Raw genomic sequence first — 24,578 nt, 5'->3', positions numbered from 1 at the left:
TCTGAGTTTTGTGATTCAACTACATGTACTTTTCCTGCTGGTCCTCATGGGTATGGCTAACTGAGCAATAGGCGTTTTTTTGTGGTGTTTCCAACATAATTTTCCCGTTGTGTTTGTAAATCATTCAATGTTGTCGTTCTCAATTATTCTTCTTTCCTTTGACTCACCTTTAGAACCACCAAACTTGGTTGACACATTTGACATCTGAGATGAAGCTGACAGATTTGTTGAGGAAATTTTCCTTTTCAAAATCTGCAGATCAAAGCTATTTTATTTATTCCAGAAGTTAACTGTTCAGTTTGTTTTAATTTTCATTTGTCAACTTACATTCTTTATAATGTTTTTACTAGTGACCTCTGCAGTATGTTTTTTGTCTTTCATTATGTTTTTCCTATAAACTGGATACTATTCATCATGAGGATGTGAGTGTATTGTCTCTAAAAGAGGAAATATCTTGTAACATGAGACAAAATATGCTTTTAAGGCCCTTAATATTTATGAGGCAGCGTGGTGGAATCGGGCTCTCGTCAAAATAATCAAAATGAAGAAACTTGCATTTTTCCGCAGGTTTGTGAATTTTTAATTAATTTTTTGTTTTTTGGCTTAACACCTTTCATGCCCATAAAGAACTCATTTCTGTATGGAATTTTCTGAAAAACGTTGATTAAACGCTCAAAAAATGTAAATTTTCAGATACCCCGGACTCTTAAGCTAAGGAAATAACTAATCTTTGGCGGCCATTTTCTAACTAATTTTATCTCTGAAAACAAGTGACCCCGACCCCCTTCTTTCGCAAATATCTCGACTTGTATTCAAGACAAATGAATATTTTTTTCATCCAAATAAAGACAAGTGAACAAGCTTTAAGATAATACCTATAACTCTACATGTACAAAAATTGACGAGAGCCTGATTCCACCCCACCGTGACACATTTCGCTCTCACTGAACAAATTATTGAAGACGAAAGAAGTAGAGGTTTAGCAAGAATAACTCAATCAGAAAACTGGAACAGATGGGCAACAGGAAATTAGCAGGATAAAACATGTTTTTTTAAAGAACATCTGAGTACAGGAAACAGTTTATAGACCACCTTGAGAGAATTTTCAAAAGATTATCCGCCTAAAAATGAAATATAATGCCAATATTGAGTTGCCCAGATTGTCAGCCTGGGCGAAAGAGATTTATCATGTTTTATTTATTGAAATTACCGTTGTTCACTGTCTCGATTGTTAAGATTGTCTCCAATCGTCATTATATCCAGCCTTCCCACTTTCCTCCCTGTAAATGCCGTTTTATGTGAGAGAAATCTGCTGGAGCTCTGGACTTGTGGATAATTTACTTGAATGATCAGAAACTGCAAAAGCAAAAAAAACTTTGTCCTCATGATGAATCAAAACACAATAAACCTCATTTGATATTTCTGTTTATCTTTCCACACTGTTTTTCTCTCCAGGCTGTAATTCCTATGCGTTTATCGGCACCACCAATGATGAAGGATTACAATACAATAACGACAAATGGCATACTTTTGTGGCTCGGAGAAATGGAATTAACGGCATAGTCGTTGTGGATGACAAGTGGATAGGTACTCTTGCACTCAAAGCACGCAGGATGGATGGCGTGATTGGGCAACATTGTTTGTAATATCTCTTATGGTGAAATAATGTTTCTTTCAACTGAGGTTGCAAGGAATGTAAAAATGACAGGAAGTGTCACAAAATTTATCAGCTGACTGATTCTAACGTTTGAACAAGTAAAACATGTCTGACTCTTCCTAGTTTTATATGTAATGGTCTGTTGCAGATACAAAAAATACGTAACAGTTGTAATGGATGTTCACATTTCTTTTTGCTTGGAAGGCAGTAAATTAAAGAAGTTTTATGTTATCCTGATGGAAACCCAATGTTAAGTTTCTTTGCAATCTCAGGGAATTTGTTGTGGTGTCTATAGTGTAAAGCCAGACTATGAATTCATGAACGATGTTGCCCAGCAGCCCATGCTGTGCTTTGAATGTCAGGACTACCAGGTAATGTGTAACAAGTCAGACATTGAATGAATTTTTTCCTTTAAAAAGTATTCAGTTTCTGTAAAGTGAGAGTATTAGCAATCAAGTTTACTTTAAATTTGAATGTGAATATTTTACTGTTGCTCCTAAAGCTTTCGGTCTTTGATATCAATGTCTAGCTGAAAATGTGGAAATCTGGTGTAATCAAAGTTGAATTGGAATGTGTACAGCGCCCTCTTTGGAGTATGCATATATGGGCTTTTTATGCATACTAATATTATGATAATTGGATAATTTATTATCTTTAGACTTTGTAAATGTATCAGCATTGTAATTGTATGGATAGTGAATGAAGTCTCTTCATGTTCAAGTCTGATTTATTCAATTGATGGATGGTTTTCTATTTTATTGTTTTTCTTTTTGCTCATTCACTTTATTCTTTAATTTGTACTGACTCAAGTTAACCAAAGCAGCTGCTCTCTGGAAATGTATAGTCTTCATTGATATAGATAGAATAGTGAAGAGTGGAGAAATAAGCATACAGTCAAACCTGCTCTTACGGCTACACGTCCAAGACAATCACCTGAAAATGACCACTTCCTACCCTCCCCCCCCCCCTTGTGCTTTTAGAAATAATTTAATATCATGTGTCCAAGAGGACCACTTGTCTAAGCAGATCCCCCCCCCCTTTCCAATGATAGGTGGTTGTCTTAGACAGGTTCAACTATATAAATATATATACAGTCGAACCTGTGTAAGACGCAATCGCAAGGGAGCGGGAAAAAAATTCCGTCTTAGACATTTTCCGTCTTAGACAGGGGAATTTATGGGGGGGGGGGGGTTCAAAGGCCCAGCCGTTGGGATCAAAGATCGCTTGTCCGATCGTCAAGAAGGGGTCAAAACTTCACACCTCTCAGTTGCTATCCTGTCTGATAGTGACATGTTTGACCTATTAAAAACAGAAGCGTTTGAACATCTCCTTTTGCTTCCTCCCTTAGTCCCACCCACCAATGCCACCCCTCACTGCCATCATTGTAACAACGATTCGAGGAAATCTTTTCTCGCCTGGCCGTACGATCAGGGCGACAGGCATTGGTCAATCTAATTTCACACCTCTGGCTTCTGGCTACCCAGGAAAGTTTCCGTAGCGGCTCGCTACTCGAGCACTCTCACGGGCAGTCGTGAGATATCACACGCACACTACACTGACCATCTGCAGCGCTCAGCGCTCACATGATGGGGTAACATAGGGTAACTTGCACCCCTACTCCCCTTCCTCGCCCAGCGGCATGGCCATGGCGTTAAGTTTAGAGCCGGCGGAATCAAACTTGCGAGTTTTGTTTCAAATCAGGGCTGAGCGGGCAAAAGCATTTTCCGTCTTAGACAGGTGAAACCCTCGGAAGGGAGCGGATTTTTCTTTCCGTTTTCCGGTTGGGCAGGTTTCCGTGTTATACAGGTACATGTAATTAAAGAGGAATTATCAACGGGGGAGAGGGGAGATTCCGTTAAAGACAGGTTTCCATTTTATACAGGTTTCCGTTAAGGCAGGTTTGACTGTATATATTATATGCTGTTGGTGTTGATGGTGGAGGTGGAGGAGTTTCAGAAAAGTTGTTTTATCTTGAACTTTGCTAAAAGGGAGAAAAGCCATTATTCGATTATAGAGGCGTATTGACTTGAATTAGAACAATTAAGCTGGATGAGGCTTAAGATAAGATAAGCTAGATGAGTTAAGATAAATGAGTTAAGATTGATAAGATAAGATAATACTTTTTTGTCTCTGTAAGAAATTTTCAATAATCAGTATTAATAGTTTCCAAGTCATAACTGTTGAATGAAAGAGGATATGATTTGTTAGAAAGTTGGTTTTTTAAAATTTAAAAATTGAGTTAAATGTGTTATCAGAGTCATATATGCAGAAAACATCAGGACAGAGCTCATGATTCCTATAGAAGTACACATATTAATGCATGTTACTGTGATATGTGTAGGTTTTTTCTAGTGTTCTCCAAGTCTTAAGTTGTGCTCTTATGTCGTGAATAGGAAACAGTAGTATTCGGGATCAGTCCTGCAAAGACACAAGCATAATTGGCCCTACAACTGCAGTATATGTCGGTGGTTTTCCTCCTGACTATGTGCTGAGACGCTATACACGCAACCGAGAGGTGAATATTCTAGTCCTAGCTGTTACAAAAATCTGCATGTTTAAATTTTGTTGCCAGAAACAGAATTTTATTATTAATTTTATATTATGTTTCCTTGTTTTTTTGTCATGGTAATGTTTCATGATGGTCTTGTGTGGCACGGTCAAGTTTGGATTTTTTTCTGCTGAGTCGTTATTTCAGACTGCATCTGCAATGCAAGTTGCAGCAGCAACTGTTGGGGTGACATTAGTAGCAGTACATGTAGTAGTTTAAGTAGTAATTCACGTACTATCGAAGCTAACGCCAAATTTTGTAAACCTGAAAGGCTTGAAAACAGAATGATAAGAAAAAAATGCAGATAATACAACACCCCCCCCCCCCCCAATGCTATCTACACCTTCTGTAATTGTGTACCTTACAGTAATGGGTATTTATCATTGTTATTTTTTGTCGCTTTCACCAATTGAATGACATAGAACTTAGATCCATAAAATTCTTTTGCCTGTGACAGCAGGCTGGGAAATGAATGGAACAATTCATTTTCTCCGCACCTTGCTACCTGGCCTGCACAAGCTGAGATTCGTGTGTCAACCGTTGCATCACATTTATACCTACCTATAATTTTGAAGCTAGGGGAGTATGTCAATGGTAGCACAGTAATTAGTTTTTTTTTAAAGATATCTTTAAGTTCTCAAAGGGATGGGGTCAAAGTTTTCTCAGCTTGGAGTCAATCTTTTCATAGATTGGACAGTAGATATTCACCTTGACCTCTAAAACTAAAGAGTTTGTTTTCACAATGTAATGTCCTATGAGAATGTATTGTGTATGTTAATACATGTACTTAAATACTGATTGCTTTACTTTTTCAATACGTATCCAGGGGTGCCTAAAATACCTAAGCAGCCAACCTTGTGATTCATGATTTTTTTTGGTGATTTTGAAATTGTTTCCAGTGATAAACCAATTTCTATTTCTAAAAATAAGTGGATTTTCTTTTCCCCACTTTTTCTGTCAAAATTGTTTGGAGAGTTGCTGCTTTCAACAATGTCATGACATTTCACTGAGTCTGAACAGTTTGCAATGAATGCAGTTTCAAAGCTTCCTGGATCATCAGCTGCTCAGCTTATTTGTGTAGCAACAAGACAAAATGCCTCACATCTTGCATTTTGACAACATACCACTATTGATACTGAATTATCTCTTAGTATATGGAATGCTATCCATACTTTGTATGCAGCCAATTTTATCATCTAAGTTTTCAGCATCACAAACGTCCCAATAACTGTGTTTCTATTTAACCTATTTGCATAAAATAAACACCAGATTGAGTAGAAATGAATGAACCTGGCATGAATCATTAGACTTGTTTATAATACATTAAGTGATTTTTGCTAAGATTTGGTAGATTTTTATTAATTACCGTAAACTTCTGAGTGATGTCATGAGTCGGCTGAACTGGCGTGCCCTATATTAAGAGTTAATGATCTGTTCAAGCTTTCTCTCCAAGTGGGTGAAAATAGTATGAGTCCAGCTGCTAGGACCCAAAGTTATAGTCTCTTGAATTAAAGGAGTCAGAAATGAGCAGTTTTGAGAAAATTAAAGTTTTTGCCAGATATCTAAAAAAAACTGAGTGCTATGCAGCTTGTTTGTCATGTTACTACACATTTTATTTTTGACAGTAGTTTGCTACACATTTTATTTTTGCCAGTAGTGAGTGCATGTCTTCTGTCATTCCCCAGCTGATTGGTTAGAATGTCTCCTCGTAAGATGAAATTGTTAGTGGGGCTTTCATAGTGAGACCTCTCTTTGGACAAATTTAAGAATTTAAAAAATCCTAGGTGCTCCAAACATCTACTGCTGGATTTTTGCCACTGAGATTTGCAAGGATTCTTTTGAGAGCTACAAAATTTCAGTGATTCACCTGGTGGACCTCAAATTCACCTTGTCATGCAATGCACATGTTTTTTTTAATTTTTTAAAATTTTTCCCATGAAGGTACTGTGGTCTTAGAGAAATCGTGAATAATCAAAAGTGTTTTTTTTTGAGTTACGAAAAGATTGAAAATCCTAATTTGGATGTTGTTCCCTCTTGTCTAGCTTTTTGAAAAACGTGCCTGAGATGTCTAAAAAAGTGCTGCCACAGCCATCGTAGCAATATTGCTTTGCTTTGGCATTACTATGGCAGTAAAAAAAAGTAAAGTTGTTCCCGCATCGGATCCCGGACATTGGGGATTGCCTTGTTAGTGAGACAACTTCCTGGGCCTTCGGCATATTGTGGTAGGGTGGCCAGTTCCTTTCCACGCCCACTTTACTTCCCCAACTCGAATTCAGGTACCCATTACTGCTGGGTGGGCAGGAGGGGGGCGAAAAAAATGCGTGTCCAAACCGAGGCTCGAACCCGGGCTATGGCAGTAATATTGAAAAAAGAAAAGTATACTCCTATTTTCATTTGCTGGAAATGAAATGAATAGTGCACTTACATTATTGTCTAAAAACCAAAACGTGTTCTTCCAATCTTATTACAAATTAACCCTGATGAGAGGAAATCTTCTGACTCCTGATGTCATTATTTCTTTTTAAAAAATCATGTGGGTTCAACGTCCACTTACTATCACCTCTTATTTCTCTAGAGGAAAAACTATCTACATCTGGTAAGTGGGTGGCTTGAAGCGTGATGTTATTTTCCATGCACCACTATCAACTGTCCTCTCCTTGTATGTGTCATTCAGCTCTCGCCACTCCCTGTTTTCTGTACACAGGTAACTGGTGTAAATGTTTGACAAAGTTAATTATTAATGTTTCTTTCAGTGCCCATTGCCAGAGATTGTCTGACAAGAATAGGATACATTTATTTATACAAAAAAATAACTAATTTTCCCATTGTTCTGTACTACTTCTCAGTGTGTTTTCTTCAGCCTCCTGACTGAATTTTCTCTGAATGTTTCCTCTTTCATTGGTTTGATGAATCATTTATTACTATTATCTTATTCACTGCAAATGGTTCAAATCTGTATGAAAACTTGGATACAAAGTGGGTTTATTTTGTTTACCCTCCTTATAAAGTTTAGAAGAAGGATGATCTTAATGTGGATTTTTTTCTATACAGGTGAGTTAAAATTACAAATTTATCTGAGTTGTTACATTTAGTAATTACAACTATTGTTTGTTTGCTTTTCTTTTGAACAGGGGAATGCTGGGAAATTGCTCTGTGTTTATTGTAATTATTATGGAGGGTCAGGATTTGGAAAGGAAGATGGAGGGTGGGGAAGCGGAGGGGGATGGGGTGGATGAGGAAAGTACCTTTTCCTGGTGAGGGAAAGGTGAAGAGATTTCAGAGTGTGCTGTTTGCTTTTCACTGATTGTTTTATGAAACCTTAAACATTTTGAACAGTCTTGCTGTGTTGCTATCTGAGCTGCAGAGTAGGCTACTGAAACAGAATCCCCCCCTCCCCCCCCCCCCCCCAAAAAAAAAAAAGAAACAACAAAACAACGACCCCAAAACAACAACAAACCAACCTCTCACACAATTGCTTATTTCCGAGAAGAATCAAACCAGTCCTATTTTTGTGGCTCACTTATTCATGAGTGCTCATTCTCACTTCTTTAGCTTTCTCCCTGAATTCCTTTTTACTTTCCAGTCTTACTACAATTTCCCATGGTTTGTCCTTGGTGAACTGACTGTGAGTTTTACTGACTCTTCCCCCTAACTCCCCCTCAAAGTTTCGAACAGCTTGCCCTCCTCTCTTCCCCCCTCCTTTTCAATTCCTTCCGATCTTTCACTAATTTTCTTTTCTTTTTTTTCGTTGAGTGTGATTGTAAGTGCTTCCTTTTACCAAGAGTTTGACAGGGTTTCTTGACTATCATGCTAAAAATATTATGCTAGATAGAGAGTTCTTTTTTTCCTTTTAGCAATTTAAGAATATTGCTACAAAAAAAGTTATAAAACGAATTTTGGTCTGAAGAACTTTGTGTTGTTTTCTCAAAATCAGTATTTAAAGGCTCATTATTTAATAATACTAATAATATGCTCTCATTGATTAAGTAAGATGGGTCTGTGTCTAACCATCACAATGATTTTTTACTTGGTCCCGTGCCCTATTAAAAATTACACTTGTCTAAAGTTACGCCTTCACTTCCCTATCCCCTTCTTCTCTTCTTCCCTCCCTACTTCCCTCTCTCCACCCTGTCCCCCCTCTCTCTCCCCCTCCCCCACCAACACCTCCACCACCTCCATCTCCCCCCCCATCAACTTTCATAACTTTTCTCTAAATAGGATGACAACTTTCTCCCATGTCTCTATGAGCAAATGCAATGAACAAAACTATTTTTCCTTCTCTGTCAACTATCAATTGCCAAAGTTTTGACTTAAAAACCTTAGCACTTTTCAAGTTTGTGCAGTTCGAGATCACTCCTTTTGATTGGATATATGATATGGTATTTGCTTAATGATGGGTTCTGTAATGCAATCACTCACATAGGACCATTTTGAGCTGTGTTTGAATGGTTTCATATTTAGATTTGTCACTTAGCATGCACTTTGATCAAGTTCAAATATTTGTTCTAAATTTCAAGACAACTTAATATTGTGCGTTTATAAAAAATATTTTTTTTGTTAACATTAGAGCAATAAACTGATATAGCCAGATGCTGTTTTGATTTTTTTCCGGGCTTTTTTATTGCTGATTTCATGAACATTTTCTCATTGATTATTTCAATGCAGAGGCCTTTGTCTTTCATTATTTTTCTTTTATCATTTTTACCCAGATAGAGACTGAGTCGCTTCAAGGATGCATTGACAATGTAGAAATTTTACAACAAATCAACCCAGAGGAAGTCTGGAAAAGCTTGGACTGGTCTGAAGGGGTTTCTAACGACTTGGCATTCCTCAATTGGCAAGGGTGTCCAATTAATTTAGAGAATGGAATCCATTTCATGGGTAAAGGTAAGATATAACTTAATGACTGAAGCCAGGCTTGATTATAGAGTGAAAACAAAATACACCCATAAGGTTTCAGAGAATATTTTCGTCAATAAAAAAGAGGCAGTTGTTTTTCAGTGAGTTTTTTCTTGTCTCAATTTACATCGTGTTGGTCAATTTGAGGGTGGAATGTTTGTCTCCTGTTGGAAATTTGCAGTAAGAGAAAATAATTTTGAAAAGAATCTACCAGGCTCTTATTTTGATTTGTTGCATGTTAGACATGTTTACTTTAAAAAGCAGCTCAGTGACTAGTCGATAAAACCGTGATTAGAGTTTTCAAAAATGCTTTTATGTTTAAACACTATTTCACTGAAGATGCAACAGATGAAGATTGTGTTTGGGTTGTCTTTTATTCTGAGATGAATGATTTGTATGGTTCTTTAGGTTGCTATTCTTTTTCTATTAATGTTGTATAATTCCATACTAAGTTCACAAATGTATTTCTAATTGTCAGGTTTCCTCATGTTGGCTAATTGTGACTCGAGGTCTAACTGTGATATAAAGGGCAATAAGATTCGCATCCGGTTCCGTATGAGAACTGCACTTCATACTGGTCTACTCTTTCTTATCTATGGTGGAAAAAATGTATACATGTACAGGTGAGTTTGCACTGAGACAGAAGACTGAATACTTAAAAGTCAGTCTTTGAAAAGTGAAGTCTTCATCGAAATATTATGAAGGTACTGGGGCTGCACAGTAAATTTGTTATGCCATACAAACATATACTAATGAAGATACTTCATCCTTATCTATTGAAATGAGGTGTAAGTTTTTAGAATGTTCTATAAGCTCAGACTGTGAAAGAAATTATTTGTCATGTCTCCTTAAGTCTGCTTTATAAACCTTTTCTCTTTTTTAACAGTAAATGCCTCGTGACAAATTGTTTTCCCCACTGTATTCCCCTGGCTCATCCTATATATATGCATCACGTTGGCAAATTGAAATAGAATGCTTTCCCTGATGAGCAAGAAAATTCAACTTTCAGGTTCCATTTTTCGTTCTATAGTTTTAATATCCAGCCGTATTTCCGAGACTGAGGCTTCTTGTTTTGCTCCCCATGATTGTAATGTGTTACTCAAAGGGTGGATTACAGTCAAGGCGCTCCGAATGGTGGCCTTTTTTTTGGAGAAGATGTACCAACATGTGGTGATTTGATGGTGGTCCTATTTCTCAAGAATTTGTTGTAAATCCAGTCCAGGGTAAAAGTAAAGTAAAGGTCCCCACTTTAAACTGCTTGATGTGGGTGGTTGGTGAGTGCTCAGGGTGTGGTTTGCTTCCTTTTTCCTATCAAACATCTATCATCCTTTTCTCTCCTCCTTGTCTCTCCTCCTTATCTCTCCTTCTTTTATTTGTATGTTACTTTTCAACAACCCATCTAATCTTTGGCACTTATATGTGGTATTTGTGTTGCAAGTGCCGTAAAACTCTTACTAATAATGAACTGCTTGATCTGGTGTGCAAGTACTAAGGTCACTACTTGGGGTCACAATTGGGTTGTAATTATGTTTTTAGGGAAAGAAAAAAAATGGGCTGTAATCATTGTGATTCATGAAGACACAAGGGGTTATCTTTTACCAACTCTAGTTGCTCTGTCTTATTTAATCTTGCTGGATGTCATAGGAATGTTTTGATTGCATGGTATTTTATTTGTCTTCTTTATCTTTTTTTCTATTTTAGTGTCCTTGAGAACGATCGCCTGAGATTTGTTATCAGCGACAACAATGTAAAGACTGAGGTGACATATGATGATCCGGACATAACGTTTTGTGACGGCAAGTGGAACATACTAATATTCGACAAGCAAGGCCAGGAGGCCAAAATTACCATCCCTGACAAAAAAGAAGTCGCAATTGGTGACCCGAATGTGCCCATGAACCTTATCTTTACATCGCCAATACACCTTGGAGGTTTGAAGTCAGACTCGGAAGTGGAGACATATGTGAAGGAAAATGGACTTGATATTCCTGGGGACGGTTAGTAATATTATGCGTTTTTGCATCTCTTTTCTGAAATAAACCATGAAATTATCATCCCCAATAGAAGGAGATCAACAGGCTTCTCTTTGTGCGAATATGAACATATAGATATAGATGTCTTCAATAAGAAAATAAAGTGAATATTTGTCTTTTCTTTTGTCATTATTTTTTATGTTTGCCTTTTTACAGAGCTATTTGCCTGTAACAACCCCCCCCCCCCACCTTCCCTCACCCTTTTACACTTAAACAGAACTAGAGTTGTTGTGTATAATTAATGAATATTTTGCAATCTGCTTATAATATAACCTTTATTTTGACATATTATTAAGACATGTCAAATGTTAACACACTATTTCTGATTAGACCAGTGCAAGAAGCTGTGGTACGGTAGCTGCTTTTAGGGCCAAAAGAGATGTGATCGATTAATCTTTACTTTATAGTTTTCAAAGATTCGGTCTTATGTTTTAAAATCTTTTCTTGATGCACTATTTATTTGTGCCTCTCTCTCAATGTTATTCAAAGGTTTTGGTGGCTGCATCTCTGGCTGGATAGTTAATGAAAGATCAAAAGAAGACTTCAACTCTGTTATTGATGTGGCAAACACCAACTTGGACGGATGTCCAGCTTACCACGAACCAGAGGAAACATGCCAGTCAAGCCTGATTACTGAGGTTTATGAGGGCATGGACACCGTAGCTTATGATACTGGATTGCAGCCATACACAGGTGCTTACTTAATGACAGTTGAAATAGGACTCATGAGTTTTTGTCCTTCAAACCTTTTAGTTTGCACGTTACTCTTTTGACTTGTGACTGATTTCACCATGATGCTACACAATTGTTTAAGCTATTTAAAAAAATAATTTTTTAGTTATTTGTAGGAAAAATTGCATATTACTTGTTCATAGCCTCGGTGTACCAAGCTTTTTTATATGTACCAAAAATGCAATTATTGAGATCCCTTCAACTTTGCTTAGGTCATAGGAAAAGTTTTAATTTGATTTTCAACCCCTATTCAGCAGAAACCTATCATAGTAGCAAGTTTCTTTTAGATCTGTGTTGCAAATCTGATACTGTTGTTTTCTTCCTGAGTTGCAGTATGATTATTAGAGTGCACATTGAAGAATCCAAAATTGGTGTGAAGTTTTTTATTTTTTGAAAGTACAGGAGATAAATTTAAATGAAATATGCTCAGACATGTTCCTAGGTCTCTGAAATTGGATTAAGATTCATTAGGCCTACTTTATGATCCTTGTAAGGGATCCTGTTGAGTACTGCCAAGAAAAGTGTTGTGAATTACCAGCAGCATGACTACTATGTTCATGCAAAATTTTGATAAGTCAAATAATAGTCTTGTTAAAGTATGTAAAAATTTCATTATGCTCTGAGAAATGAATTAGGATATCCTCCTCACTGCTTTTTTGTTTTCAGATTACATCTATAGAATTGTAGCATCCAATGATGCTGGAGAGGGCTACAGCTCCTGGGGTTATGGGCGCACCAGGGAAGGAGGTAAAGATTTACTTTCACTGCTATTATTTCAAAATAAGGTAGGATAAGGTTGGCAAGAGGTAAAGTGAACCTTTTCAATGGAAGAAATTTAGGCTAGAAACCCTTTATTTCAAAAGTTCTTATAACAATATTTTTGTGGTTTTCATCTTTTACAGTTATGGCAACTCCCTGAAAGGAGGTGGAGAGTTTGACATTCTCTGACTTTCTAGTTTAGACATGACAGATTCTTTACAACGTTCTGAAACTTGTATTATTGTATTCCTGTTTTGCTATGTTTTATAAGTAAATCTTTATATTGAAAATGTTGATGCAATAATGTTCTCGTTTAAAACCTAGTATACGTAAATAGTTGATTCTATGTTTGCAAGACAGACTGAATGTTCACCCATTAAATTTTCATTTATTTCTTCTTGTGTACACTAAGCAGGTAGTTGTAGGGCACTACTGGTATGTCTATTTCTTTTTTATCTCCTTTTTGTTTATGTCTGTCTGTTTTGCTTTTCCCCAGCTGGAAATGACTGTTATTGTGTTGATATGTCTGAGCTTAAACGAACAAACTCTGCTGAAAAGTAGCTCAGGAATGTTGTCAGAGTCTGCACATAGAAAGGAAGAATGTAAACCTCTGGTTTCCTATCACTTAGGATACATGAAGACTTATTCACTTTGCAGTGAAATAAGTTTAATCTAACAGTCTTTTTTTAATGGGAGGCTCGTTTGTCAAGACAAAAATTGCTTGTATCTTTTGATAGTGTACTTGATTTGATCAGGATTCATATGGGTGTGGTCAGTGATGACTTTGAGTTTCTTCTCAGGGTTTTTACTTCCCTGATTTGGGATAGACAGGATTGATTCCCTTGTTGTTTTTTTTAAAGACAAAAACCTCATGAGCTCCCCCATGTATGTTTGCATACTGAACACACCCTTGCAGTTGAAATTTAATGAGCCGTCTGAGAGAAATTCTAAACTTATCACTTCCTAAAAACTTAGGAAAGCTACGTAGTCATTGTTTAGAGTTTGGATAATTAGAGTACTTTTGAAAATGGCTTGTATGGTTTTCTGAAAGTTGAGAAGTGCTACGTTCAGCGGGAGAAAATAGCCTGTCTTGTAGACTTAAGTTGAACTGTGTGTTGAAAAAAATCTGTTGACTACCCATGGAGCACATATTAAAAGCTACACTGGTGCAGAAGACAAATCAAATCAAACATTTTGAATACTTCTTTTTGTACTCTTCAACAGCTCCCAGTGGAGTGAAAGGTCCTACCAGTTTACGAGCTATTTCTGGAAATGAGATAGAAGTGATATGGCAAGAACCAACAATCACCTCTGGACTTCTCACCAAATTTATGGTCATGGCTTACGTTACAGACAGCGAGGAAAAGAAGTTTGTGTCTTTGGACATTCTGGATGTGACTTTCACTGCTGGTAACTTCTCATACTCATAGACTTTTTTGTCCTCACGAGCAGAAAGTTATGTTCTTTTACTGTAATCCAAACATGCCTTTACTTAGTAATTCCAGAGTACTGTGATCTCTTGGCTTTGAGGAGACACGCCAGAAAATTGAAATAAAAAAGTGAATTAATGTAATGGCAAGAAATAAAGGATAAAAAATTAAGGAAATATAAAGAAAATAGCCTGTTTAAAAAAAATGGAAAAGAAAAGATTTAAAAAAGAATGTTCTTTTATTTATATGCTTATAGTTGCCCTGAAATATGAGCATTTTTTGGTGTCTTTATCTGATACGGCATGACAGAAATGGACTCCGGCTAAGCTCTTGTTGGATCTTTATTTATGCCACAATTTGTGTTGTCAGTGAACATGACCGGAGTTGTGCCAGACACAAATTACACAGTGAAGATTGTGGCCTGTACAACAGGGGGCTGCACAGAGAGTGATGATGGCAGGGAAGTCTTGACACCCGTTGAAGGTAAGCCATAACTTTCTCTAGTAGGCTTATAATAAAAATAGAAGTGTGAAAATTACAATTAAGTCAGTGATTGTTTTATAACGAGTGATGAGAACACATAAAAGAGAATTTGTAACCCTTCTACTTACTGTGTGGTGTATAGTAGGGGAAGTCCTCTATTATAAAACAGTAAAAGACAATATTGTTTGCATGTTGTGATTTTGGCCTGACTATAACTGCGGCATATTTACTTTCTTGTTTGATATTTAATGCAAGCTGTAAAAGAAATGCTTTTCTGGAAATTTTAAGAACTAAGAAAGATGATATATGTGTGAGAAGTCCCTGAGAAGTTTATTAAAAAAAATAATTTGATAGTTTATACCTCTAATACACCCTACTTTGTCCTTGTCTTTGTGTTGTCAACGTATGATATTTTGATCACTATCTGCCATCTTGGTTTTTTATTTTGTTCTCCTTGTATTAGGAACTGTTATTGACAGACAGGCATTCAAAGGCTTTTTCCTGAATTCTGAGTGTTTTTTAAAAAATATTGCAGAGACACCCTATAGTGAAATTTGAACTGTTTGTCACGTTTGAAAGTTGAAATACGTTCTGCCTGTGTCTTGAAATTTCAGGACTTTTTTTTATACAAGTAGGCCTACCTGTCACTTATTTTTGTCTCAATCAAAGTTTCTCGTTCACCTAGATGCGTCAATGTGTCTCTGCTTTTCTGAAAATGTGTCAAAGAGTCTCTCTTTCATGCAAATGTGTCAATGTGTGTCTGTTTCTCTAAAAATGTGTCAAAGTTGCTCTTCTTCCATAAAAACGTGTCAGTATGTCTCTATTTTACTTACAAAAATTATCTCCAGCTCCCCAGGGAGTGCCAGCCCCTACAGCGGCGGCCGGGGCAACATACTTGTTTGTACAGTGGGAGGACCCGGCTGAACCAAACGGACCAATCACAGGCTACTTTCTCTATCAGAACAACCTGGAGATTTACAACGGAGGGAGACTCTACTTTAATGTCACTGGCTTACAGGTAAGGTTTACTCTTCGCTGTACTTTGATTTACTTGATGCCAGAACTGGGGTCTTCAGAGATGGATTCTATCCTTAACTTTCTGCCTATCGACTACAGGGTCCATCCTATGGTATTCATACAGATTGTCTCCGTCAGTAACTGGCTGCTGGTATGTTTGTCAGGGTTTTTGGAGATCACTGTTGAGAAATAGTCTCAATGGCCATAACTTAACCTTTATTTCTTCTATTTTGCTGAAGAAATTTTCTCCTCTGCACATGCATTGGTTGGTCATTATCAGATGTTGAAAGATGAACTTTTCTTCTTCTTCTTCTTCTTCTTCTTCTTCTTCTTCTTCTTCTTCTTCTTCTTTTTTTTTAAAAGAGCATCCGAGCAAAGCAATGAATGAAGAACTATGATCGCCGATGTCTGCCGCAGATCTGGCACTTGATGATGATGATGATCATGATAATGATGGTGATCAACTGACTGCTGTGTAGCTCTAGAAAATAAATGAGTCTTGTTTTTCCCTCCTCAGGTGTACACGGCCTACAGGTTCTATATCTCAGCCTGTACGTCTGCTGGCTGCTCTGATGGCCCTTCTGAAGCTCTCAGCACAGCGCAGCTGCCTCCCACTTCTGTGGGGCAAACGTCATTACTGGTCTTAGGTGAGGAAAGGTTGGGATCCAGGTGTCCACATTTGTTTAGTTTTAGTCAGAGTTTCATGGCACTTGCAGCTCAAGAAGGTCAGAAAAGTGCTGAAGATTAGAGGTGTTACAAGAGAGTAACAAACACAAAAAAGAAGGAGTGGAACTAAGAGCACCCGCCAACCACTCACATCCACATTTGTGTTGCGATGTTGTGGAATCAGGCAGCCATCGATTTTTGAACATTTGAAGTTATAAGTATCTTCTTAAAGCTTGTTTATTTGTCTTGCTTTTGATGTAAAGAAATACCGTTAATCTTGAATAGATGTGGGGATATTTGTGATTGAAAGAGGTGGGAGTCACCTGTTGTCAAAGGAAAACTTAGCGAGAAAATGGCTGTCAAAATTTTAGTTTGGTGATTTCCAAACATTCAACATTTTTCAGTAAAATCCACACTGTAATGTTTTCAAATGGATAAAAAAGGTGTTGTTCCAAAAATTCAAAAAAAAAATTTTTTAAAAATGGCAGACAATTTTTTTTCTTCGATATCCTTATTTAGATTTGTGCTTGATTGCATAATGATTCCACAGAAATTGTCTTATCCATTTTTAAAAAGATTTTAGTTCTTTGTATGATAATGTTTGTTACTGGCTTCATATCCTCAGTGTAACAGTTTTGTTTTGTGTACCAAAACTTCCAATTTTTTAGATCTTTTCAGATTTGCTTAGGCCTAGGTCATTAAGTTGACATCCATGTGCAGTTTTTAAAAAGTTTTCTGAAAAAAAAAATGACTTACGCAATTGTGCTTAGGACCATGACGATGTAACATATTATTAGCTGGAATAAGACGTCTTGTTTTCTCTGGCTTCCCTTGGCATTCCTTGAGAGTACTAGAATTTTCTGGTGACTGAACTGCTTCTCATGTTGGTATGGCTTTTTGTTCTGCCTGGCCAAATTAACATACTTTGATCCTTTGATGTGATATAGGGTTCCTTCAGTCTAGGGCACAAACTGTGCAATTGGCAAAAGGGAGCATGATGGGCGGTTTTTTTCCTCTGATGAGCGCCTTCAGTTTTGTTTGACCCGTCACAAGAAATGTAAATTCTCTTTTTTTATTTTCTCATATATAATCTATATAATCTTTGTGATATTCACATTTTATGCGGGGGTGGTGGGGGGGTCTTGCTGTCCAGTAAGTTCTACAACTGTTTAGTTTAGATTGTTCCAAATGGCCGTATTAAAGTAGTTGCTCATCCTGTGAGGTTTTCAGTTCAGTGAAATGGAAGGTTCCAACTTATCAAGTGAGTTATTGCGATGTCTTTTGAGCTTTCCAAGGTACAAGACTTAATATTGAATGTTGAAAATTGTTATTATTGTAACTATATTTTTTCAGGTACAAAGCGAATCAAAGCATTTTGGGAACGTCCTACCCAGCTCAATGGAGTACTGGAGTCTTATCTTTTGTATGCCTCTACTGCTGAAGGAGAATTGGGAACCGTTGTATATAACAGTACTATCCTTCAGCCTGACTATGAAATTGAGGATCTTATTGCAGGGACAACCTACTATATTACATTAGGAGTGAGTGAAAAAAGATTTTATTTGCAAGTTCAGTTGCACTTTTGATTTATTTCTCTATTGTGTAAATTACAGTGCTTGTTGTTATTATAACAGAATCTGATATACTTTACTCAAATGAACAGCATTCAGTTATTAATTAGATGATCTTTGTTACCTCTCCCTCTCTCTTTCTCTCTCTTTCTTTCTCTATCTCTCTTTCTCTCTCTCTCTCTTTCTCTCTCTCTCTCTCTTACTCTCTCCCTCTCTCTTCTCCCTTTCCCTCTCTCTCTCTCACTTTCGCTCTCTCTCTCTCCCCCCCCTCTCTTTCTCTCTCTCTCTCTCTCTCTCTCTCTCTCTCTCTCTCTCTCTCTCTCTCTTCCCTTCCTCCTTCCTTCTCTCTCTCTCCCCCCCACAATAGAGTCTAAGAAGTTACACATCTTCATCTTGTTGTCCAACACAGTATGCATAGAGTAAACTAAGAAATATCTCAATTATACCGTAATATATTGTTTGCCGAAAGAAGCAAGCCCACATCCGGAGAACCTAAATTCTAAATGAAATACTGTTCGCAGACAATCAAAGTTTACTGCATAACAATAACACTGAACTGCAGGAACACCGCTGACAAATAATCAAATCTGTAGAAATGTGTGCGAGATGGAATGCCTCAGGAAAACATTAACAAGAAGGGATAAAGTGAGAAAAAATAAAAGAGAACAAGTTTGGACAACACCACATATGAAATACATTGAAAAAACAACGCATTAAATGGCATATGTGGGCCAATAAACCCCAGCTTATTTGCCCATAAGGGCAAATAAGAGCAGCCTTTAATTTATCATGATAGACTGTAAGCAAACCTGCTTTAATGGCCACCCGTCCAAGACAATCAATCACCTATAACACAAACACCACTTCCCACTTCCACCCTTGTGTTTTTAAAACTACCACTTTTCTCCTCGACAATAGATAGCTGTCTAAGACAATTTTGACTGTACTTTGAAATAAACTCGTCTGTTTTCTTGTTTAAATTTTCAATTGGAGAATATTGTTTGGTTCTGCTATTTCTGTGTTGTGCATATGAGCAGGTCTGTGTGTAAAAGAGAGAGAGAGAGAGAGAGAGAGAGAGAGAGAGAGAGAGAGAGAAAGAGAGAGAGAGAGAGAGAGAGAGAGAGAGAGAGAGAGAGAGAGAGAGAGAGAGAGAGAGAGAGAGAGAGGGGAAGGATGAGGCGGGGGAGGGACGGAGGAAGGAAGGAAGGAAGGAAGGAAGGAAGGAAGGAAGGAAGGAAGGAAGGAAGGAAGGAAGGAAGGAAGGAAGGAAGGAAGGAAGGAAGGAAGGAAGGAAGGAAGGAAGGAAGGAAGGAAGGAAAAAGTGAAGGGATGGATGGATGGGGTTTTTATATTGCTATCAAACTAGGTCAGGGTAAATTTGAGGTTGTGAGATAAATAGACATTGTTATCGTTTTCTTCCATATCCCTTTTAGGAATTTTCCCCAGTTCTCTTTTAACCTCTAATTTCTCAGTACCTTAAGTGATTAAATTGATTAATAATTGATTTTGTACAATTGTGAACTACTCTTTTTTGTGACTGTTTTTTGTCTGTCTTGTTTTCTGCAGGCTTGCACTGGTGGAGGCTGTACGCTTGGAGCTGCCAGTTCCGCCACCACAGAAGAGAGTGCTCCAGAGGGTGTGGCCTCACCCGTGGTTACTTCCCCTAATCCATATGAGCTTAATGTTGTCTGGGACTCCCCTAAATTTCCAAATGGTAGACTTTATTTTCAACTGTTTTGTGTGTGTGTGTGTGTGTGTGTGTGTGTGTGTGTGTGTGTGTTTTGGTTTTTTTTTTTGTGGTGCTGTCCTGTATAGAGTTGTATGTTATTTAGAGACAGGTCGATGATATAAGTGTGTGTCCTCAAAGATAATTATGTTTAAAATTTACAGTTATTGCTAACAAACTGATACAAATGTGGAAAATGGAAAACACTGTAAGCTGTCCTTTTCCCCCTTCGCAATGTTGTCTGCAGACCAACTCATGACTCCTTAGTTATAACTTGATAGTACTTGAGCTCGGCTGAGATCCTCTTGAAGTTTACTTATACTGCCATGAAGAAACCCAAACACTGTACGAAAGGAAGAGATGGAGGAAGACATCTTTAGAGCATTGTGTAGGGTGTGACTTTCTGTGTTTACATTAAGGATATGGACTCATCACATTCTACTTTTGGTTGTATCTTTGTTGTTGTTGATTTTTCGTTTCTTTGATTTTGTTTTCATAATTAAAAAATGACAAATTTTTCTCCTCTTGTCTCTTTACAGGTGAGATCACAAACTATGTCCTCTTCCAGAATGGGGCTGAGGTCTCTCAGGGCCTCACCAGATCTTACTCTGTGGGTGATCTAGAGCCGTACAGCAGGCACACTTTCAGGGTGCGGGCCTGTACCGCTGAAGGATGCGCTCTCGGTGATGAGGTTGGTTTAATATATTACTTTTACATTCTTTAGTTGGGTTTGCACTTTTTAGATTAAAAAAAAGTCTGAGTTGGAGTCTAACGGCACTTGCAACACGATTAAGTCATATAAGTGTCGAAGACTAAAAGTGTTTCTAGATTTAAAATATAAAAAAAGAAGGAAGAGAGTTAACGATAGATGTTTGCTAGGAAAGAATGACAAACCACACCAGAGCCCCAGCCAACCACCCACCTTGCACTCTGTTGTGGGGTTGGTTTACTACATCGATGGTTCAGGCACAGATGGGCCATCTCCAAGGAAGCCCATTTGAAAGGAGAGGATAACAAATTGTTTAATTAAGCAATTTACAGACCACCAAATTTCAAATGTGGCATAGAAGAATAGAAAAACCCTTAAAAAAACATAAAAGCCATCCTCTGTTTAACAACTTTGATTAATTTATGAGGATGGGGGATTTGACCCAGCTTTACTGCTTGGCCAGAATTGGGTTTAAGACAATTCCAAAGTAGGTTTTGATGTGGCAGATGGTTTTTTGTGGTCTGCTCCTTTTTCTTTGCAGTGTTCCCATTGTCATACTTTGTGTTAGGTAAAAATGTGACCACTTTTGTCAAGGCTCTCTGTAAACAACATGTTATCTCAAATCGTGACAGGTGGAGGCTCGTACAAAAGAAGCCGAACCAAAAGGAGTGATAGTTCTCCAGGCTTTCGTGTCTGATCCCAGAACTGTGAATGTTTCTTGGAGTCTTCCAGACAAGCCAAATGGGAAATTTGTGTTCCACGTTTTTTTCAATGGTCTCTTCTATAGTGATCCAGGTTAGTGCATTCTCTTTATCTTGGCTATATTTTTGATTGTGTTAAATGATGTATTTGTGTGTCATTATCGATGTATGTGTATGTGTGTTTGTGTGTGTGTGTGTGTGTGTGTGTATTTGTGTGTGTGTGTGTGTGTGTGTGTGTTTTGTGTTTGTGTGTGTTTGAGGTGTTGGAGAGAAAGAGAGAGAGAGAGTAGAGAGAGATAGAGAGAGAGAGGAAGGGAGGGAGAGAGAGGAAGGGAGGGAGAGAGAGAGAGGGAGAGAGAGAGTGAGAGAAAGAGAGAGAGAGAGAGAGAGAGAGAGAGAGAGAGAGAGAGAGAGAGAGAGAAAGAGAAAGAGAAAGAGAGAGGGAGAGAGAGGAAGGGAGGGAGAGAGGGGGGGATGACAGGTTCAGTCTAATTTAGGTTCGCTATTTCTCTTTCCATGTGTTAAATTTGAATACCTTTTTGGGAGGAGGATTTATCAGAGTTTGAGCTTTTTGTAAACATGATATTTTTGTTTACATGCTAGATTTATTGCAAAACTGTCAATAAAAATCCATGAAGTTGCTACTAACTTAATTTCCTTTTTTGCTCCTTCTCTCTTCTTCAGAGTCATGGAATTACACAGTTAGCACCGAAAACAGACTGATGTTGGAGGAAGAGACTGCTTTTACTGTGTACCAAGTGTCCCCTCTTGTACCAATGTCTACATATAGCATACAAGTGAACGGATCAAACTCTGTTGGGTCTATTCTCAGCAATGTGCTGGATGTCACTCTACCTTCAAGCTGTGAGTTTATTGTTTTTCTTGGAAAGTAGAAACGTGTCAGCGAGTTGAGAAGTGAAGTTATATATTCTGGTATGGAGTTCATGCTACTTTCATGTGAGTAAGGTTATTTATGTGACCACATGTATGATCTAACACCTGTCACTGACAGAAATGAGTCAAGTAGGTGGAAAATCATGATAAAAGCTGCTCAAGTAGCTCTTGCTTAATAAGAAGGCTGTATTTGGGTTTCAGACAAAGGTCTCTCTCATCATAGTTCAGCATTATTGTCTCGGAGCTAATGATTCCCCCCCCCCCCTCTTTTCCGGGAATATGGGACTAAGACATTTTGTCAAAAGTTATATTCCCTATGCTCGCTCAAGCATAAAGTGTGTTTTACCTAAAGTCTGAACCTACCATCTCATAGGCCTACTCATTTTGATATGAGTTCTTAAAGTAAAGAAACACAAATTTGAAATACCCTACGTTCACTTGGGTATATGTCTGTTTTTTTGGTTTTTTGAGACAAAAAAATATAACAAAGATGTGTAAACTTCCAGATCCTGATGGAATGGCTTCGCCGAACCTTTTGTCAGAAACTCCCAGCACTATCACAGTCACCTGGCAGCCTGTGGGAAGGGTGAATGCTGAAGAAATCCCAGCTTATGTTGTGCAGTTTATGGAGTCCACTGATGGAGCCATCATTCAAGAGTAATGTCTTTTCTTAGAACGTAAAGTAAAAAAAAAAATCCAGTTTTACCAGTAATTCTTTTAACTATCTCTTTTAATTGCCATAAGTCAGGGTCCGTAGCTGAACAAACTTGTACGTTGTATGAAATCTTATGTGACTTTCTCATGTTGAATTTGGGTAGTGCGTATATGGGGAACTCTGGCAAGCCTGTCCTTTTCTTCTGTCTTGCTCTGTTATTGCTACAATTTGTTGTTGTTATCTGTTATTTTAGCTTCTAGAAAATGCACAGAAGCAATCTTTTATTATCTCTTTTTATTCTAATGTATCATGCCTTTTGTTATCTTCCTTTTTAAAATATCTTGTCATGATAAATGATCTTACATTCTTAAATATATAAGGCTGCTGATGCATGGTCATTTTCCTCCCACTGTATAAGTATCTCCTTTCAAGCAGCTATACACTCTTATAGTTGAAAGTGAATTTTATTTTCTGTAACGAATGTAGCATCAATCAAAGATTCATTTTGCAAGTTTGATCTTCTTTTGAACAGTGTGTTTGGACCTACAGTGACTCTCAGATACATCAAAAGAAATCTGCTTGCTTTCACAAAATACAACTTCAGAATTGTGGCCAGCAACAGCTTTGGGTCGGTTCAGTCTCCATGGGTCTCTCTAGTCACGCGACAAGACAGTGAGTATTTTGTAGATGAGTTGTTATTTTAACACTGCAAATGTAAAGGCAAAGTCAGAGAACAGTGAACTAAAGCCCTTTTTTTGGTTGGTGGATTTAGATGCTCCTGTTCCAGATCTACCTGGGAGGGATACTCATAGATTCTGATACTTTGAGTAAGGGTTTAAGTTTGGTTCATTGTTATGTATGGTTGAATGTTAAGCAAGGGGGGAAAAGCAAGAAAAGAATACTGGCAATAAAGAAAATGTCTTATTGCATCTTTCAATATAATCCGCGTTTAATAAAATCCTAACTCTCCAAAATATCTTGTTATTACTTAAGGGAGAGAATGTGCAATTTGAGGTACGGTATCATTCCATGTGTGGACTTGGTAATTTATTCCCAAGACACCACACTGTCACTTGAAACAGATGGTGATAATTTGATTTAAAGAGTAATTATATACTTCTAAATTCGAAAAGAATCTGTTTGCTAAAAAGTTTGTGTGGAGTTCTGACAATTTTCTGTTGAAGAAGTAAATCTGGAGAAGTACTCTTGAAATGGAGATAACTGTTCAAGACAATCACCAATACGAATGACCACTTCCCACTCCCCACCCTCCTCTTTTTAAAAATCCATATTATGATAACACAACCACTTTTTTCTTTGACAATTGCACTGTCTTGAGCAATTTTCACTGTATTTATTTCTGCTTTTTCTGTGCCGTATCCCAGATTTTATGGATAGGTTCAATACCGTATTGACTATCAAAATCATTTTTTTTTCAGAACCGGCAACCATGAATGTACCTTTTGTGGCCAGTGTGCAAGCGAGATATGTGGATATAATTTGGTCCAAACCCTTGAGCCCCAATGGCATCATCAGCAACTACAATATTATTGTGAATGGAGATCGTCAGATTCAGGTTGGGAAAAGAAGGCTGTAAAGATTATAGGCCTATAGTGTTTGTATTGCTATGAATTAGGTGTCCTTCTAGACATGATAAGTTGTTTTGAATGGGTGCTTTATGATCAGGAGTGAGTATAAAGATACAGAAAGAAGAAAGAAAAGAAGGCAGAAATGAAATATGTCAGTTTAAAAAAAATGATAGTTCAATTAAATTTTTTTCATATAACACCAGAGCTGAGAAAGATTGTATAACCAAATGATAGCGAGTAAAAAAATGGATTATTCTTCCGTTTTGAATGATGACATAGGCTGTTTGGCACAGCTCAAGGATGATATTCCTTTGCTGCTTTTTCTGGTGTGAATGAATGAAAAACTTTCATCAGTATGTCTGCTAATTGACACTGCTATGTTCATAGGTCTCTCAAAGTTGTGAACTGCCAAAATGGTCTGTTTTTGCTTTGATCGTCTTTGATATAAATGTTAATTACTTTGTTTAAGATCTCAGACATTCTTCATCTGTTTATTTCTGTGGTACGGG

The 24,578-nt window shown here is 37.5% G+C and overlaps 1 protein-coding gene across 1 annotated transcript in view; it reads left to right on the top strand.

The window, feature by feature from the left end:
- LOC101855895 (usherin) overlaps positions 1-24,578 on the top strand; it is a gene marked incomplete in the record, with an annotated part of 124,012 nt that overhangs the window by 54,715 nt on the left and 44,719 nt on the right. Inside the window, 19 exon segments of the mRNA XM_035971589.1 lie at positions 1,456-1,587; positions 4,051-4,172; positions 8,915-9,092; positions 9,583-9,727; positions 10,806-11,101; positions 11,627-11,830; positions 12,536-12,616; positions 13,853-14,038; positions 14,428-14,541; positions 15,390-15,559; positions 16,076-16,205; positions 17,578-17,765; positions 19,362-19,509; positions 20,061-20,212; positions 20,863-21,025; positions 21,616-21,795; positions 22,332-22,482; positions 23,013-23,152; positions 23,920-24,056. Coding sequence (XP_035827482.1) covers positions 1,456-1,587; positions 4,051-4,172; positions 8,915-9,092; positions 9,583-9,727; positions 10,806-11,101; positions 11,627-11,830; positions 12,536-12,616; positions 13,853-14,038; positions 14,428-14,541; positions 15,390-15,559; positions 16,076-16,205; positions 17,578-17,765; positions 19,362-19,509; positions 20,061-20,212; positions 20,863-21,025; positions 21,616-21,795; positions 22,332-22,482; positions 23,013-23,152; positions 23,920-24,056 — 3,017 coding nt within the window.

The sequence above is a fragment of the Aplysia californica genome, unplaced genomic scaffold, assembly GCF_000002075.1.
Source record: "Aplysia californica isolate F4 #8 unplaced genomic scaffold, AplCal3.0 scaffold00466, whole genome shotgun sequence".
Lineage (NCBI taxonomy): Eukaryota > Metazoa > Mollusca > Gastropoda > Aplysiida > Aplysiidae > Aplysia > Aplysia californica.
Note: the sequence above shows the minus strand (reverse complement) of the source record. Positions and strands in the feature narration are given on the sequence as shown.